Consider the following 20,174-nt stretch of genomic DNA (forward strand, 5'->3'; position numbering starts at 1 on the left):
TGGGCTCAGGCTCACCCCTAAGATTTGCAAGGCCCAGGGCCAAAGAACAAAGAGAGGCCCACATACCAAGTGGCTAAATATTTAAATGTTGTTAAGTCAAGCTAACAAACTGTTATATAAAACATGTGCTTTTCTCCTACCTTGGCAAATATGCCTTCCTAACAACCTGGAAAGTCAGGTGAGAACGGAGACTTCTCCTCCTCAGTGATGTGGGGAGAGAAGGCACCAGCCTCTACACTGCCCCCTCCTTTGACCACTGGTTCCACCCTGAACCATAAAGGGCCTTGAACTTTCCATGTGGACACCCCACTTCTTATGTCCAAGCTCTGTCCACACTCCTTGCAAACAGCTGTCTCTTGGTCACCCCTACATAGGGCCTAGGAGTGTGACCATGGGAGTGTGGTTCTCCCTCCAGAGGACAGGCCAGGGCAGAGGCTCGTGCAGGCCTAGAGATGGGCACAGAGCCAAGTGGGCAGGAAATGCAGGGTTCTAGATACTTGGAGCAAAGACTAGAAGGGCAGGGCACAGGCTCCTGGTGGGCAAGTCCCCTTGGTCTGACTGGCCCCTTGTACTCAGAGGAGACATCAACCAGGGGAGGGTAAGGGCAGCCCCTCCAAAGCACAGGCCCTGGGAAAGAGCCCCTCTTGCCTGGGCTAAGGGATCCAAAGATACGGGGTGGTTTGAATTGGTCACAATGTATGGTCTTCAGGGTATTTTTCCTCTCCACTGACATCCACCCCTCCTCCCTTACTGCCTCCTAGGAATAGGAGATATTGTATAACGTAGTTATTTCTCCTGAAATTTGTACTTCCCCCAAGAACATCAGAGAATGCCACTTATGGTCTGGGTGAAAGAGCACTCCGGGGGGTAGGCTAGTTATTGCCAGAAGTCTGCTGGAAGCACCTGGAACACGGGACAGCACAGCCATGTGTGGAAGGTAGCAGTCCCAGCACAGAGGGCATCTCCTGGGTGACCAGGATTCCTCATGGCCCATGCCAAGTGCAAGACAGGACACACAATAGGGCACATGGTGCCTTCCTGGTACTCCTACAGTGGTGGGACTGGAGATCAAGTCTGGGAAGCACTGTTTCGTCCCTGCTATTGTCACCCTAGAGTGAATAAACCTCGGGCAGCACTCTGTGTGACTGTGTGTGACATAAACCCTAGAGATAATAAATGCTTCAAAAATTGGAACTCTATGTTTGTTGGTAAATGGTCCAATTTGGGGACAGTTCTCCTTTTCAGGGCCCGTGCCCCAAGGAGGCCATGCCCTGACCTATACTCTCACTGCCCATTCATGCTGTTCTTCTGCTCTCTGGGTTTACTGAATGTCTCTCTGACCACTCGTCCCCTTATGAGCAGGTGCTCGCTGAGCATTTTGTAGCCATAGAGACTGGACACCAATATGGAAGAGATGATGATAGTGAGGGACAACCATCCAGGCCTGGTCACTTCCTCTTGCCCAAACCTGAAGATGTAGGCACGCTGTGAAATCTGTAGGTTTCTCTCATGCTCTACCTCCTCTTTCTGTTTTGGACCTCCTAGCGGTCCTCTGATGTCCCTGGTTTCCAGTCTACTATCTACTGCCTCTACTCTTTTTCTTTTCCTTCTAGGACCTTCTGATTGATGACTTGGTTGAATAACTTTTGTGTCTCATTCCCTCCTGCTACCCTCTCCAAGAACCTGTCTTTTGGATTTCCTACTTTGATCCATACCCTGAAGCAGGCAGGCAAATGCTGCCCTGCCACCTCCATCCTCACCCAGCCCAGCTGCTTAGGTCATGGCCGCTGCCCAGGCCCAAGGTCTGGGGATCCTGTTTGACCGAGGCAGGGGAGAGTGGACCCACCAAAAATTATGATGATGCAGAGGATTGTAAGAGGAATCTTGAAGGAAGTGATTTTGATTTTGACGTCGATTGTGATGATGATGATAAAGGTAACTGTAATGATAGCTGTGATAGTCGTGATGGTGAAGACCATATTCTGAGGCTGTTGATGATCATGGTGATGGCACTGATGAGGGTGGAAAGGTGACGACGTTATAACAATGGTGGGATGGTGATGAGGAGACTGATGATGATAAATATGTCAATGTCACGACAGTAATGGTGATGATGCCGGTAGGAATGATGATGGTGATGTAAGTGCTGATGAGAAGGAGGTGACAATGATGTTGATGGTGATGACAGTAAGGGTGGTGATGATGTCGGTGGTGATGAGAGGTGATGATGAAGATGCTGATGCCATGACAGTGATGGTGATGTTGGCAAGGATGTGAATGGGGTTGATTACAATTTTGATGGTATTGATAAGATCGGTCACGATGATGTTAATGCCATGACTGTGACAGGGATGAGGGAAGCAGGAATGGTGGTGATGATGCTGGTACTGATGAGATTGGTGATGATGAAGAGGCTGCTGTCACTGCAGTGATTCTGATGACGATAGGAGGGGTGATGACGCTGGTGCTGATGTGAAGAGTGGAGGTGATACCATGGCTGACAGTGATAACAGTAACTGTGGTGATACTGCATTGGTTTTGATAGTGGCGACGACAGTGTGATATGATCCTGATGACCACAATGGGTTTCATTCTCCCAGAGATGCAATGATTAGATCTTACTGCTGGGTGGCAGGAGGCGTCAGTCCTGCCCTTCACCTATGTCTTCTCCACGGCCTCTCTCCACATCCCTTTTCCTGTCCCTTCCATGTTCCTTCCACCCTCTGAGGAGCGTCCAGCCTGGAAGGACACTGCTGCCCCAAAGGGACCAGGGTAGGGTTATAGCAGCAGCAGCCGCAGCAGCTTTATCTCCAGATGTTTCCAGGGCAGCAGCCAACTCTTGTTCTGGCAGCCCTGAGCACACACAGCGGTAATTACATTATTTGTGGCTTCAGTTTTGAATCCATTTTCTGATCATTTTATAGTAACTCAGTTGTTCACAGTCATTGCAGGAGTCCACAGCCTGAATGCAGCTCCCCCCCCCACCCACTTTGCATGGCAATTGTAGTTATAGCAAAAATTATCCCGATCAATGTGTGTCTTAAAAGGAATTGAGCAGCCCAGAGAATAAGTGAAGGCAGAGGAGCCTGAGGAGGGCTGGGTCGATTCCAGGCCCACTCCGGTCAGGCTTGGAAGAAAACACAGACGTTCTCTGGGTTATTGGCTCAGGCACTGCCTGGAAGTCACTGATCTTTTAATTTTCCACAAAACATTTAAAACTAAAGACAATAAGTGAAAGTCCCTGTTAATGGGGAAAGGCCTCCTGGGCCTCATGTGGAGGAAAGGACTCATTCAACCAGAGCTGGCAGGGCAGGTGGTGCCAGGCTCCGTGCCTCTGCATCCCCTCAACCCACATGGCCCGAGGTGGCTGGACCCAGCCGTGATGAGAACCTCTGCCTAGGGAAAATGAATTATCATTGGGTTAATTAGAATGAGGCCCAAGTTCACCCCTCTGGAAGAGTCCTAATGATACTCCCGAGGAATACATTTTTAAAAACCAAAGATCAAAAGAAAAAATAAAGATCACAGAACATGGGGTTCCCCAAGGGATGGAGGGTCCCCAGTGGGGAGCATGATCCAACAGCAGAAATGCCTCCAGGGTCAGATAGGGGTGCTTCTAACCACAGCAGGGGTCTGTCTTAGGTATATTATCAAAAGGACATTAAGGGAGAGTGACAGTAGAGAGAAGCTACTTACATTTTTTTATTGAGATATAATGCAATTCAGTAAAGTGCATTAATTTTAAGCACAGACTTTTATGAATTTTTACATATAACTGAACTCATGTAACTACTACTTAGATCAAAACATAGAACACTTCCAACACTTAAGAAGGTTCCGTCTTCCCTTTTCCAGTTCATATCCCTCTTCCAGAGGCGACCACTGTTCATTCACTCAACAATATGTCTGTGAGCCTCATCTGTGATGGTGTGCGTAGCAAGAGCTGGTTCTGTTTTTATTGCTGATTCAATTCCATTGTATAACTGTACCCTCCACCTATCTATTCTTCTGTTGATGGACCTTTCATTTATTTCCAGCTTTTGGCTATTATCAAGAAAGTGGCTAGGAACAACCTTCCAGACGTACATTTCGCTTTAGTAGATACTTCCAAACAGTTCTCCTGAGAAATTGAACCAGTTTTCACTTCCACCAGCATTGTGTAGAGAAAATAAACCTCACCTCCTACCTCCCACCCGACCCAGAAAATCAATTTGAGATAGATCATAGAGTTAACTATGAAAGATAAAACAATAGAGCTTCCAGAAGAGAACACAGGAGAATATCTTTATGACCTTAGGATAGACAAAAACAGAACACAAAAGGCATTAGCCATAATGGAAAATATTGATAAATTGGACTCCTTTAAATGAAAAACTTTGCTCCTCAAAAGATACTACCAAGAGAGTGAAAAGGCAAGCTCATCTGTAACAGATATATGCAATACGTATATCCAGCAAAGGACACGTACCCAGAATATATAAAAGACTCATACAAATCAATACAAAAATGACAAGCAACTCAATTTTCAAAAGTGGTTGAAAGCCTCCAAAAGGCACTCCCAGAAAGGGTAGCTCCAAATGATCTATTAGCATCTGAAAAGATGCTCAATATCTCTGGTCATCAGGGAAATAACAAAATAAAACCACAGTGAGACATCCGCCACATAAACCACCGAAAATAAAACGGATTTTACCACGGATGTGGAGCAACTACTACTGTCTTGCATTACTGGGGGGAGTGCCAACTGGTACAGCAACTTTGGAAAACTGTGAGGCTGAACATATGCACATTGGATGACCTCACATTTCTACTCCTAGGTATCCAACGAAAAACGTGTCTTTTGTGCGCCAAAAGACATCGATGAGAATGTTCATAGCAGAACTACTCTGTGGCCTTAAATGGAAACAACTCAAATGCTCAACAGTAAATTTGATTTTTAAAAACTGTGGTCTATTCATATAATGGAACACTACACAACAATGAAGAACAAGAGACTACTGTTACGTCCAACCACATAGATGAATCTCACCGATCTACTGTAGGGTGAAAGAAGCAAGACTCACAAAAGTACACATTGGTATTCTATTCATGTAAAGTTCAAAAACAGGCAAAACTGGTGTATGACACCAGCAGTCAGAACCATGATTCTACAGAACGGTAGTGAGCAGGCAAAGGGATGTGCAATCTAGTGGAAGAGATGGACGATAATCACACAATTATACCCACACACCCACACCCACACCCACACCACCAGCGGTCAGGGATGTGAAAAAAAAGGTCCAGAGTGTTATAAGATGGAAGCAGGGAGACCTGACCTTGTCCAGGAACTTGTGGAGGGCTCCCCCGAGGACCAGAAGGCTGAGAGGGGAAGGGGGAGTTCTTTAGACAAAGAGGTGGGATGGGGAAAGGGAATTATAAGCAGAGGGAACAGCATGTGCAAAAGCCCTGAGGTGGGAGGAAGCATGGCACCTGAGGACGGCAGGGGTGGCTAGAACCCAGAGACTGAGGGAGCCCGTGGCACAGATGTGGCTGGAGGGTCACGTCAGTGCTGGACTAGGTAGGCCCTCCAACGAACAAGGCACGTGACCTGCTGTAGGATGGGGAGAGGATGGGGTGGGGCTGTGGCTTTGGTCACTTGGACCCATCTGGCTGGACTTCCAGAGCTGAGTGTTTCTGTCTCGGGTCTACTCACCCGCCGCCAGGCAACTCCACATAGTGTGGGACTGAGCCCCTGCTGGAGGAAGTGCCACAGCAGGCTCTGAGGCTCTGTCTCGGGCTCACTGCCGGGCAAGGTCCCTGTGCTGAGTGGCATGTGCGCCACTCAAGAGTCATCTATTCCTTTAGTGAATTTTAGACAAAAGGGACAGAAGACACAACCCAGCCCTTAGCGGGGTGGTGTCCATGCGGGCCTCTCTGTTCCGTCTCCGGGCATTTGTTCTGTGTCTTGACCTTTTCACTGAGCAGTTTTGATTGAGGTCAGTCATTTTCTAGCTGGACAAGGCTGGGCAGAGGGTGCCGGTGTGGACTCTCAGCGGGGAGATGGAGACCTGACCCCACAGTGATGGCCGCAGTGCATGCTGGGAAAGAGCCAGGAGGATGTGGGCAGGGAGGAGCGCACGTCAGCACGGGCAGAGGAGGGATGGAGTGATGCGCGAAGGACCACTCTACAAGGCTAGCAGGGTGGGGTGCCTCTAGCTTGTGTGCAGGTTGGCCCTGAGGCAGTGGCCTCTAAAATGTCAGTGACAGCTGTGTTCCATGCCAGGAAACCCCCGACCTTCTGCACACAAGGCAAGGAGAAGCAGGGCGGGCGAGACAGGGACCCGCAGTGGGAAAGCGCCTGAAGGTGTGAGGCCCCTGACCTGATGGCTCAGGGAGTGGCGAGCAAGGCAGCCAATGTAATAAGAACAAGTCCAATGGTACTTCACATGTGCCAGGCACTGTCCTACGCACTTCACAGAAGTGTGCCGATTTTGTAGACGAAAAAAAGCTGAGGCACTAGGTGTTTTGTGCAAGGTCACACAACTAATATCAGAATGGACAGAGTGCAGTTCCAGGATGTCTGGCTCCAAGCCCATGCTACTCTGCCTTTCTATACTGAGGTGTTGACCCGCAATGGGGTTTTGGAAGACAGAGATGGCAGCAGGCAGCACCTTGGCAGGTCTGTACCTGAGAGCCCAGGAGACCTTGATTAGCCACTGGGAACCCGTTAGAAAGACCAAGGGGATCTTGTGGATGGACCTGTCTCCCCAAGATGCATGGATAATGCTGTCAGCTCAGCTGACAAGGATTCTGGGTAATGATGCTCAGCCTCCCAGGCCCCATTCTCCCACTACTCATTCATTGATTCATTCAATGGTCATTTCATTGAACACTTAATATATACCAGTCTTTTAGGTGCCAGGGCTATATCAGTTAAGAAGAAGGAGCCTTCCTCTCAGCTGTGTTGGAGAGGAGGAGAAAGACATTAAATACACACAATTATTTAATTACAAATTGTGATAAGGGGCTTGAAGAAGAGAAGCAAGGGGCTATGATAGCATACGATAGGAAGGATGACCCTGGGAATGAGATTCCTTAGGTCTGAGGGTTTTTTTTAACAGAGTTCCATGGAACTCTAGGGTTCTATGGAAGTTATTTCCAGAGTTATCTAAGACTTTAAGTTAAATTCCAATTACACATATATATGAATGATATTTTTAAAGACAGCAACAAAAGAGCATACTGGTATACTCAAATGTGCTATATGCCACACTGGAACCTGCTAGCTCATTCAGGTATTGACAAGTTACCTTGTTTTTTTAGTGAGGATCTTAGAATAATCTTCAGTCCTTTCTGTGCAGTCATTGGAGTTTATTGTAAACGTGCCACTGATGCGAAAGAACACAGCCCAATATTTTATTTTTGATTTCTTAAAATTCGGGTATGGGGAAAACTATTTGATTGGATTTACTACAATTATTTTTGTGAATTATGGTTTTCTTGTTATTATGCAGCCAAAAAAAAAAAAATATGGAAACGTACTGAATGCTGAGGCCAATGTCAGACTTCAAGTATCATCCACAGCTGGGGTCAAATTGTTGTACCCAGAGCAGCAGCTGTTTTTGTTTTTAGTAAGTCTTTTTATGGCAAGTAAGTGTTGCATATTTGAACTTCTACATAATCTGTTTTATATATATTTTAAATACTGATATACTGGGCAGGATTTCAATGGAAGAAAAACTAAGTTTAGAAGTGCTGGCTTTGGTTCAGAGGCTTTGGAGACCTGGGCTGGCCTCCTTACCCATCTCAGGACCCCACCCCTCATACCCCACCCCTTCCCAAGGCCCCTTCATTCCCTCATGGCCTTTGCTTGTGGCCTGGAAACTCCTGATGGACAAACTGCTGCTCCTGAGAGATGACACGACCTAAGCGGAACTGCGCCAGAGGCTGGTCCTGAAACCAGGCAGAAAGGGCTCTAGGCCCCAAACCCAACCAGAGCTTTGGCACATTTTAAGGACCTTGGACAGCAAACGCAGCCTTACCCCTCCCAAGGCCAGAAAGAGAGCAGTGGGGGCGGCCCACTCACCCTTCTTGGTGGCCTCGAAGCTGTCGTGGAAGTGAATCCTCTGGATGTCGTAGGTCAAGGTTGTGTTGGGCAGCAGTGTCCTGTTCCTGTTGATGATGTTGGCAGAAAATCGAAAGGCATGCTCCTCGGCGTTCATGATCTGGGCGTTGGGGCCGTCTGCATACTCAAAGATTCCTCCTGCGAGAGATGGGTAAAATAGTGTGTGCTGGGGAAGGAGGAGGGCTGCCAAGAAAGACGCTTGGTTCAGAAGGTTTTATGGGCAAGATTCTTCCCCCAAATGTTCAATAATATGCCAGATTATCCCCATATGTAGAAATTGTGTTGGAGCATAAGAAATATGAAAACCTCCCAGTTCATTTCACTCAGCTAGCAAATTCCTAATAACAGAGACTGAAAAACAGAGCCCGACAAACAGAGCCCAAATAAAATGACCAACTTATGAATATTGCTATGAAAATTCTCAATACAGTGCTGGCAAGTAGAATCTACCAGAATATTATTACAAGGATAACATGCCATGACCACAGAGTTGTATTCTAGGGGTATAAGGGTGGTTCAATATAAAGACATCTATGAATATCATTCCATCACATCAACAGTTCAAAGGGAAAAAGATATGATCAACTCACAAAATGCAGGAAGGCATTTGATAAAATTTGGTGGGAATGTAAATTGATACAGCCACTATGGAGAACAGTATGGAGGTTCCTTAATAAACTAAAAATAGAACTACCATGTGACCCAGCAATCCCACTACTGGGCATATACCCTGAGAAAACCATAATTCAAAAAGAGTCATGTACCACAATGTTCATTGCAGCACTATTTACAATAGCCAGGACATGGAAGCAACCTAAGTGTCCATCAACAGATGAATGGATAAAGATGTGGCACATATATACAATGGAATATCACTCAGCCATAAAAAGAAATGAAACTGAGTTATTTGTAGTGAGGTGGATGGACCTAGAGTCTGTCATACAGAGTGAAGTAAGTCAGAAAGAGAAAAACAAATACAGTATGCTAACACATATATATGGAATCTAAAAAAAAGGTTCTGAAGAACCTAGGGGCAGGACAGGAATACAGACACAGACGTAGAGAATGGACTTGAGGACACGGGGAGGGGGAAGGGTAAGCTGGGATGAAGTGAGAGAGTGGCACTGACATATATACACTACCAAATGTAAAATAGATAGCTAGTGGGAAGCAGCCGCATAGCACATGGAGATGAGCTTGGGGCTTTGTGACCACCTAGAGGGGTGGGATAGGGAGGGTGGGAGGGAGATGCAAGAATGAGGGGATATGGGGATATATGTGTACGTATAGTTGATTCACTTTGCTATACAGCAGAAACTAACACAACAGTGTAAAGCAATTATACTCCAATAAAGATGTTAAAAAAAAGAGAATGCTTAATAATCTAGCTCTAGAAGAGATACTTCCTTGAAGCATCTTCAGCTCAAATTGGCCTTTAACATCACTACTGGTGAAACACTAGAGGCATACTCATTAAAGGAAAAAAAAAGAGGAGGTGTGTAGAGTCACACCACACCATTAACCAATGAAATAAGAAGGAAAAAGAATTTAGAGGCACATCCCTTGGAAAGAAAAAAATTCTTATTTGCCAATGATATAAAGGTCTTCCTAAAAGCTCTTAAAATAATCCCTAAACGTGAAAACTAGTAAGAACTAGTAGGAGACTCAAGTTCAATGACCAGTTAGCACAAATTAAGTGCTTCTTTAAATCAGCAACAACCAGTAAAAAGTTAATGGCAAAAGGATTTCCTTTACAATATCAACAAAATAGTAAATAACTAATCATGAACCAACTCTAATATTAAAAATGACAAAAACACCTTAAGTGAGAGACATAAAAATAGATTTAAACGAGGAGGCATGTCATGTTCCTGGGTAGGTAGGGTCAAGGATAGAGGTGTCAGTTTTTCTCCAAATTACTTTTTCAGCTTAATGTAATTCCAGTGAGAATCATAGAAGAATATATATGTGTGTGTATATATATATATATATTTTTTTTTAACTTGACAAAATGACTCTAAAATACATCTGGAAGATTAAACAGGAGACAGCCTAAAAAGAGATGAGAGATAACTTGCACTGCCAGATTTAAAATATATCATAAAGCCAAAATAATTAAAACCATGTCCTAATGGTATATGAGAACAGTTAGGCCAATGGAACGAGATAAAAGCCCACAGAAAAAGATTCAAGTCGAGATAAGTATTTAAGACATGATAAAGATGGCTATTTCCAATCAGAAGGTAGAAGATGAATTATTCATTAATTGTGCTGAGACAATTATTCAATTATTTGGGAGAAATTTAAGTTAGATTCCAATCTTAAGCTATATATCAAAAAAAAAAAAAAAAAGTTCCAGATGGAGCAAAGATTAAATAGCAAGAAAGTAAGGGAAGGAAGGGGGCAAATAACTCTACAAAACTACCTAAAAAGACAATATAGGTGAATATTATACAACATTGAGGTGGAGGAGGCCTTCCTAGGCATTCCAATAAAGTCAGAAACAATAGGAGAAAGATTTATGACTTCACAGAAATAATATAAAATGTGTAGATTTCAAAATTTCCATAAACAGAATTAAATAGCAAACAACAAACTTGGAAATAATATAGGTAACATATATAGCAGTATAAAGGTTGATGTTCTTATTTTATAAAAAGCACTTAAAACACTTAAAAAAGACAAATGCTCCAATAGAAAAATGTGCAAAGGGCAAGGATGGGCATTTCACAAAAGAAAAAAATAATAATACAAAGGAGCTATTAACACATATGAAGAAATGTGCATCCACTCTAATAGTCAAATAAACTCAATTTAAACCAATAGTGAAATACCATTTTTGCCTGTCCCAGCTTTGCTGAGGGTGTTTGGAAACAAACATTTGCTTAACTGTTGGTAGAAGTGGGAACCGGTACACCCTCCTTCCTTGATGGCCATTAGAAATGTATCAAAAGCCTTAAAAATGCTCACACCTTGAGCTCATATCTTTGGTTTCTAGGAATTGATTCCAACGATGGGCACACAGATCATGTGTGAGGAGGCGGATCTAGAGATGCTCAACACCAGAGAAACAGTAAATAAATGGCAATTTGTCATATATTCCCATATAATAGCAAACATTTAATGATTGGGAAGTATCCATGATATATTTTTAAGTGAAAAACAAAAGTCGTAAAGCAGGAGATGCAGTGTGACCCCCACGTTAGAAAAGGAAGAATAGAAGGAAGATGAGGAGGGATTCATATCATTGACAAAAGAAGAGGAGCCATTTCAAAACAACACAAGTGAACAGTCCTATGTAATAGATTTCTTATTTTGTTCTTTCTGCTTATTTTCCCAAAATAAACCTCTATTCTTAAAAGAAAATCAACTTCATTGTGGTATTATTTACATGAAGAAATTTCACAAAATTCACCGTTTTAAGTGTACAATGATTTTTAGTAAATTTACTAAATTGTGTGACCATCACCACAATCCAGCTATTGAACATTTCCATCACCCCAGTAAGATCCCTGGTGCCCACTTACAGTCAATCATTGTTTTCACCCCCTACCCTCCGGCCTCAGGCAACCACTAATTTACTTTCTGTTTCTAGAGATTTGTCTTTTCCAGGCACTTCATTTAAATGGAATCATGCAATGTGTGGTCTTCTGCATCTGGCTTCTTTCACTGAGCATAATGCTTCTGAGGCTCATCTACGTTGTAGCACGTATCAGTACATCATTTCTTTTTATTGTTAAATAGCATTACTTTCTATGGATGTACCACATTTTATTTACCCGTTCACCACCAGTTGATGAGTATCCGGGTTGTTCAATTGTTTTAAATTTTTTAAAAAAAACAGTGAATATTTTAAAAAGTAAACAAATAAATCTGCTGCTCTCCCACCCCCGTGGGTATTCCAGCAGGCTTACAGTTTGTAACACATAGTGTGCATGCATGTGAGTCTGTGTGGGGATGCAGAAACATGCTGAGCACATCCGTAAAACAAGACGAGAAGACTGCATCCCCAAATGTTAAGAGGGTGTCTCTCTGAGTGGGAGGATTACGGGTGACTTGAATTTCCTTCTTTGTGCTTTTTCTGTATTTTCAAAAAGTTCTGCAGGGAACATGTGTTATATTTCTAATCAGAAAAGCCATCATGTGATTGTGTGTATGTGTTTAAAGGAAAATAAATGATCAAAATACCATATGATCCAGTAATTCCATTTCTATGGATACAAATTTAGAAAAAGTTAGAGTAACATAAACATTTATGTATAAGGATATTCTTAAAATAGTATCTTGAAATAATATTGAAAAAAATAGAAACAACTTGATGTTCAAAAGCAGATTACTCAATATATTAAAACCTATCCATATGGCAGAACAACTTGTAGGTATTAACAGTCAGGGTATTGGATGGCAGGATATGGTGTCTGGGATTTGCTTCAAAATAATATGGGAGGGGTGGATGTGAAGGGAATGCAGATAGGGCAGGAAAGGCCATGGGTCGCTGATTGCTGGGGCCAGGTGGTGGGTACACAGGGATTCATTATACCGTTCTCCCTAAGTATATATGACAGACGTCCTCCATAATAAAATAGTCTTTAAAAACATAGTATATAAGGCAAAAATAACAAATTGTGGTCATGCAGTCAGAGAAAATTATTTGCAGATGCTTATAACCATTCTCTTAAAAACTCAAGAGAATCATATCAAAACCTAGTAGAAAGTAAACAGAAAGCTCATCAAGGGACCAGCATATAAAACATATATAGAAAAATGTATAGCCTTCCTATAAATCAGCAATAAACAGTGAGGAATTACAAGGGAAAAAAGAGACCCTATTCACAAAAGCAACAACAAAAAAATAAAATACTTTACAATAAATGTGCTATTCCTATATCAAGAAAACTACAAAACTTTACTGGGGGACATAAAAGAAGACTTGAATAAATGGAGAGACATAACTTTCTCCTGGAAGGGAAGGCTCAATATTGTAAAGATGTCAGCTCTCCTCAAATTAATTTACAAATTTAATGCAATTCCAATTAAAATCAAAAAGGACATACCAGAAGAGCGTACACCAAAATGTTAACAAAGGTTCTTTCTATAAAGTAAAAAGATAATGGACTGCTTTTGCTTAGTGCTTTTCCCCCCAAATGTTCTGCACGGAGCTTTGGTAATAAGGAAAAAAGCTTTTAAAAAACGCTCTTAAAACATACTTAATGATACAGGAAATGCTCATCCTGCCCGCCCCCAAAGGCAACAAAATAATATTACAGTATGAAACCTATTTATCAAATAAAAAGCACATAACTATATTTATAGACAAAAGACTGGAAGGATCTATACCATGGTACCAGTGAGTTTCTCTGGGAAGAAGAGGTTTATGGATACTTTTAATCTTGCTCTTTGTAGTTTCTTGATTTTTCCAAATTATTTACAATGAATAAGTATTATTTTTAATATTTTAAAATGTAAACATCAAAAAAAAATTCTTCCAAGAAAGGCTGGGGAGAAATCTAGTCATTACAGAGCCCCATCCCAAATGAGGGTCAAAGGTCACGGGACAATGGGCCATTTCCTAGGGCTTCACACATCCTTGCTTGCCTCTCAGACCTTGGCAGGTGGGGAGGAGAGGAGAGAGGGGGGTCTCAAGCCACTGAGACCCAAGCCCAGAGGATACACAATTCAGTCCCATGAATACCCACTGGTCTCTGCCCACTTGTCACTGGGTGCTGGGATGAGAGAAGTCAGTCCTGGGCCTCTGCTCTCAAGGAGGACTCAGCTGACAATAAACAGATGACCATAGATGACCGTAACCAGCATGTGCGGCAATCAGCTGTTCCCAACTCAGGTTCCAGAGACAGTCAGGCCTCAGTCCAAACCCTGGTTCTACCCACTGGAGGAAGTTACTCTCTCTGAGACTCAGTTTCTCCATCTACAAAGTGGGGTACACACTTCCAAGGGTTGTTTGTTGCGAGGAAGAAAGAAAACAATGTAGCTAAATGCATGGGACATGGTGAGGACTTAGTAAAGGGCAGTTACTAAAGTAGAAGTGAAACAATGCTATTTAGAAAAACAAAACGAATTCTGAGCTTCTACATTCTAGGGCAGGGGTTGACAAACATTTTCTGTAAAGGAGCAGATAGTAAATATTTTTGGCTTTGTGGGCCAGAAGGTCTAATGGACTCTTCCATTGTAGCATGAAAGCAGTATATGTAAACAATGGATGTGGCTATGTTTCAATAAAGTTTTATTTACAAAAACAGGCGGTGAGCTGGATTTGGCCAGTGGGCTGTAGTCTGTGCCCTCTTCCAGGGGAAGGGCAGCCTTTATCTCAGAGGGAAAAGCACCTTAGGGCCTGGATGGAGAAGATAAGACGATGATAGTACTGAATTGCTGTGCAAAAGAAACAAAGATGGGATGTTGAATTTTTGTGTGGGGAGGATTGGAGAGAAGGACCCAAGAGAAAGGGAATAGACAGGAAATGGGCCCAAAAAGAGAGAAAGAAGAGGACAATATATCCCAGGACCAAAGGCGGGTGAGGCCACGGCAGGAAGGGCCACGTTAACACAGTGATGTCTGGTTCTTAGTGCCCAGTTAGCCTGATGTGTGTGTGTGCTGTCATCTCCTTCCTTACAGGAGCCCCATCATTTAGTAAAGTTGGTCACAGAAAACTGACCCCAGCTTGTGCTCTTTGGGGACAGTGAAGGAAGGTGGGCAGAGTCCAGCACAGGGCGAATCAGGGTAGAAAGAGGACAAGGGGTGCAGGAGGTGGGATGAGAGGGGATGGAAAATTCAGCAGAGAAGGAAGTTGGAACAAGAGGTGATTAGGAGAAACCAGAAGCCCTGGGGCAGCTCAGAGATGCTGCTGGAGAGAGGCTGTTCCCCCATCTCTATCCCCCAAACACAGGCAAGGATGGGTCATTTTACTTGAACATTAAGGGCAAGATGATCCCCCAAATTTGAATGTATTGGGACACCCAGGCAGCAAATATTTAGATACAGTGCAGAGGTTCAGAGAGTGGGTTCTGGAGGTAGCAGACCTGGGTTTGAGTCTTGGTTCCATTCACAGGCTGCCCTTCTCTCTAGAGAACTATTCTCACTTCTTCCCGGGGGGCAGTGTGTAGCCAATGACTGAATGATACTGGGGCTCAAAAGGGTGGTCCCCTTGCCTCAGGGTGGATATAACTCTGTGGTGCAGGTATGCTCCACAGCCCCTCCCAACAGCCCCACCTTGCATTGGACGAAGACCAGATCTTACCCAAGGCTGCATCTTGGTCCATCCCTGTCCCCTTCCCTATCCTGCTTTGCTCACTCCCCAACAGGGTTTTCCTAAAGAGCGCTCTTTCCTGTTATCGACCCCAGGTATCTGAATCCTTGACTCAGGCTCTGCATCTGGGGGACCTGACCTAAGATAGAGGTGACGTTGCTTCAGGGAGAGTATCAACCACACTTATCTTTCAGTTCTTTTGGAGGAAGGGAAGGGTGGCACCGAACCTCATCCACTGAAAAACCTTTGAGGGTTCTTCTACCCTCTCCCTTCTGGGTCCTCTTGCCCCCTTTCTCTTTTTTGCAGGGGGCTCTATAGATCAGGGAGCTTTGGAAGCTCAGTGTCTGATGGGCTGGGGTTCTAATTCAGGCTCCGCCCCATGGAAGAAAGGCTGCTTTGGGTCTTGGCTTCTGGAAAGAGCACTCCGCCCCGCTTCAGAGCAGCTCCCCCATTCAGCTGGCTCCTCTCTATTCTCTCCCTTCCCATACATTCCTCATGATCATTATTTAAAGAGGCTAATAAGTAGGTTGGCACCGTTGATTAATGCATAATCTTAATCATGATTGCATAGCGTAATTGGCATTAATTTGAAGAGCTAGTTCATTATGAAAATAATTGTCACTGCTTTCTGCTTTAATAAAATGGAGCAGAGACACCAGGGCTGCTGAGGAAATAGGATGGTGTGTGTGTGTGTGTGTGTGCGCACATGCTGTGTGATGGGTCCCAGAAGACGTTAGCAGGGGTGGAGCACAGGTGCAGTTGGATCATTTCCTTGCAACAAAATCTTGAGTGTAAGCCCAATGGGTAAAACAAATAACAATAATAATAATAACAATAACACAACTGATTATGTGCTGGGGATGATGCTGAATGCTTTCCACCTGCTTCATTTATTACAAGAACCTCTACAGCCCCATTAGACAGAAATGATTATTGCCCCATTTTACACAAGAAAAAACGGAGGCCCAGGGAGGTTAAAGAGGTTGTGAAAACTACTATGTGGTAAATTCTCTTCTGCAACCAAAGCCAGCTTGTTAGTGCCAACTGTTAACTTTTCAGGAGTTGTGAAAGTGAGTTACTAAACCACTGGCAGCTTGAAAGCAGCCACAACGAGAATGTTTACACCACAGAAATAAGCAGGTGCTGCAAATGAGGGCTTTTTTTTTTTTTTTTCCCCTGGAGAGCGTGATTACCAGCACACCTCTGCCCAAGCCCATTTCCATCATCTGGACTCTTAAAGACTGGATGCCACAGTTCCTGAGAAGGCTCTGTAGCCCCCAGGGCTCCACCAGGCGCAGCATGAAAACCACCGCTCAGAACTAACCTCATCTACAGACAGCGAAACGCAAGGCCGGGGGTGGAGGAGGAGCGCTCGAACTAGCTGTGCCAACCGGAACCGATTTCCTTCTTGCTCCTTCTACAGTGACATGTTGTCATATGTTTCGAGAAACATTCTGACTGCCCTAAGCATAAACACCCTTATTTTTTTTTTTTTAATTTACTTATTTATTTATTTTTGGCTGTGTTGGGTCTTCATTTCTGCGCGAGGGCTTTCTCTAGTTGTGGTGAGCGGGGGCCACTCTTCATCGCGATGCGCGGGCCTCTCACTATCGTGGCCTCTCTTGTTGGGAGCACAGGCTCCAGACGCGCAGGCTCAGCAGTTGTGGCTCACGGGCCCAGTTGCTCCGCGGCATGTGGGATCTTCCCAGACCAGGGCTCGAACCCGTGTCCGCTGCATTGGCAGGCAGACTCTCAACCACTGCACCACCAGGGAAGCCCCAACACCCTTATTTTTAAGAGTGCTTCTTCTGTCTCTGGAAATGTGCCCAAACGGTGGCATTGCCCTGCCTCCCAGGTGACCTACGGTGGCCTGTGACCTCAAATACGTGGTGCTGTCCTGCCACGTCTCATCATGAAGAGCAAGGAGGCACCGCCCACAGCCCCTGCTGCCCCAACACACACTCCCTCTGGACAAGTGGCCCTAGAGCCCCTCCAGCGCACAGGTCCCAGGGCAGATGCAAGCAGAAGACTGAGTCCGCTGATCAAGCCCATGACCTCATGACTGTCTAGGGCTGGTCTGGAGTCTTGAGATGTTCCTTTCTCCTGAACAACTTTGTGCTCTTGAATTTGGCCCTTGCGAAGGCAGCCCAGCCAGCCCAGCCCCGACTGCGGTGAGCCTGGCAGACTCCGGCCGAGCCTGCAACATGCCGCCACCTGTCTGTCTGGCAGCCGAGTCCCAGGAGACATTCACGTTCCCAGCACCAGGCCCAGGCACCGTCAGTCCTCTGGGGCCTAAGTCTGTTCTTTCTTTTCCAGTCTGCTTTGGTCTTTTTCTGAAGTTTCCAAGGTGTCGTAGAGATTGAGACGCTAATCAGTGAGATTGTTGCCAACAGCCTCTTCCCGGGCCGCCTCCCTGTCTGTTCTGATCAGGGCTCTCTCTTCTCCCTGCCGGGGCCCCTGCGGCTCTCTGTAGCCCGTGGGTTGGAAGAACCAGGCTCTGCTTTCAACTGCACCTTAGCCAGCTCTTCAGGGCCCCGGCAGTGCCTGGGGACTTGCTTCTGGGCCTCTCTGTGCCCTGATCTCAGCAGAAAGAGGAGATGGGGGGACACACTGGCTGACTTCCCCCACTGGGCAGAATAGGTGGTTTACAGAAGGTAAGCAGTGCCCAGTGGAAAAGTGCCAAGGATAGGCTTTCTGAGGTCCTGGGCAAGGGAGAGGAGACAAGGAGTCTGTGTGTCTCCTCTCCTCTGGGTTCGTTGATTCGTTCGTTCATTCATTCATTCCCCAAGCAGTTTATAGGCTACAACCATGAACAAGGAACCAGGCTGAACACTAGATGAGTCAGAGAGAGATTAGGCATACTCCCAGGCCTTCAGGAGGTCAGAGCTCGGAGGAGGAAATGAGAGAAGGGGCACACATAAAATCGCTATGGGTAAAAACTCTCCACGTGATCAGAATGTCTGGAAAGCTGGGGAGACTCGGAGAAGAGGGAGCCATGGATATCTCCGTGGATAAGGCAGCATCTGCCCTGCTCAGAGCTGAGCTGTGGAAGGAACGTGGCACCGGCGAGGGAGAGAATGGCCGTGGGTAGGTTCTTGAGGATGGGGACTTGGGCTAGGGCAGGGCCAGTGGGGAGGGAGTGAAGCAGGGTCCAGGCAGGAGGGGAGCTGCTGGGTTTGCTTCTCTAGGACTGATCTGTGATGAGATGAAGGAGGGAGGTGGGGGCCTGCTGGAGGGAGCATCAAAGAAGACCCTGGAGTCTGGACCAGAATGGGAGTGCAGTCAAGCCTGTGGACTCCACAGTCAGGCTGCCTGAATTTGAACTGACCCCGCCATTTCCCAGCTGTGCAAACTTGGGCAAGTCCCTTCCCTGCCCTGTGCCTCTGTTTGGTCATCTGAAAACAGGCATATTAGTAGCACTTACAACATAGCTCTATTTTGAGGCTTAAATGGCATAAATCGTCTAAGGCACATTGTAAGCCCTCATAAGGGCAAGAAGTTACAATTTTGTGGTGACAGGGAAGCTGGGGGGCTTTAAATTAAATGGGGGTATCCAGAGAAAGAACAGATCTGAGGAGAGGATTGCAATCCCGGGGGGCCCCAGGGGAGGGCTCCTGATGGAGTCCCGGGGCCTGGTGGCAGTTGTTTTAATTGATCTGATGATATGCAGAGCTTTGTCTGTACAACTCAGGGACGCGCAAGTCAAATATTGCAGAATCCACCATGTCGGGAGGATGGCTGGAGCCTCCCGTGCTGCCCAGAGACCCTGATGACCGATGGGCTGTCATCAGGTGGAAGGGCAGGAGCCAGGGCTGCTGGGAAGGGGGCTGCTGCGCAGGGGCCCAGGGGCAGTGGGCGCCCTTGCCGGAGGGGCCAAAGGAAAGAAGATCCTGAATCCCGAGTCCCTGGTGGGGCTGTCCCACCTCCTTGATGGGCAGAGCCGTCACACAGCCCACCCCCATGCACACCTGCCCACAGCAGAAAGGCCAGCCATAGGCCTGGCATTCGAGGCCCTTCCCGGGCCAGCCTGACCTCCTCCACGCAGGACATCGTCCACTCACACTGCACGTGTCACCCTCCCCTTCGTGCCTCTGTGCTTTCGAGTGTGTTCCCCTCTGCCTGGATCGCCTTTCCTTCTGTTTCCTCCTTCCAAAGCTGGCTTCCATATTTCTCTTCTGAGCCTTGTGTAGCAAACGCTGTCCTTGTGTCCTCCTCCCCCCCCCCACCACCGCCAGGGGCCACCTGCAGACATGTCCTCTGCCCCCCTTGGAATTCGCTGGCGATGGTGCAGCCGTGGCGAGCGAGGGAGAGAACACAAGAGCCAGGGAGCTGAGCTCAGCAGAGCCTCAGCTGAGGAGGCAGGGAGCAGGCAGATGAACCCCGGCTTCCTCGCCCCTCAAAGGTGCAATTCCGAGGCAAGATCTACCCAGTTTTTCATAGGGCCCCAGCGGGGCTGAGCCCCAGTTGCCCACAGCACAAGCCACCTGCGGACGCACCTTCACTGGCTTTCCTCCTTCCCCATCTCACTTTCCTGCTCCATCGCCATACTTCCTGGAATCATCTCCCAGATAAACCACTCGCACCCTAACTTGTTGAAGGATATGCTTTGGGGAGCTCCCAACTAAGACGCCTTCCCTGAGCTCCAAATTCATCCTCTGTACCCACCCTCACCTGTGTTACGTGTCATGTCCCCCACTCCCTCCCTGTTAGGCTGTGGGCATCTGGAGGGTGGAGACACACCTTAGTGGTCCTGGCATCTCTTTCCCGCTCCAGTGTCTAACACTGTCTAGCACAGAGAGGATGTTGAGA

General features: G+C 46.0%; 1 protein-coding gene across 1 annotated transcript in view; it reads right to left on the reverse strand.

Moving 5' to 3' along the window:
• The window catches only part of GRIK3 (glutamate ionotropic receptor kainate type subunit 3), a 228,116-nt gene that overhangs the window by 77,551 nt on the left and 130,391 nt on the right, over positions 1–20,174 (reverse strand). Inside the window, exon 2 of the mRNA XM_059897061.1 lies at positions 8,066–8,242. Within this exon, the coding sequence (XP_059753044.1) occupies positions 8,066–8,242 (177 nt within the window). The remainder of the gene's footprint in view (positions 1–8,065; positions 8,243–20,174) is intronic.

This window comes from Balaenoptera ricei, chromosome 1, assembly GCF_028023285.1.
Source record: "Balaenoptera ricei isolate mBalRic1 chromosome 1, mBalRic1.hap2, whole genome shotgun sequence".
Taxonomy (NCBI): domain Eukaryota; kingdom Metazoa; phylum Chordata; class Mammalia; order Artiodactyla; family Balaenopteridae; genus Balaenoptera; species Balaenoptera ricei.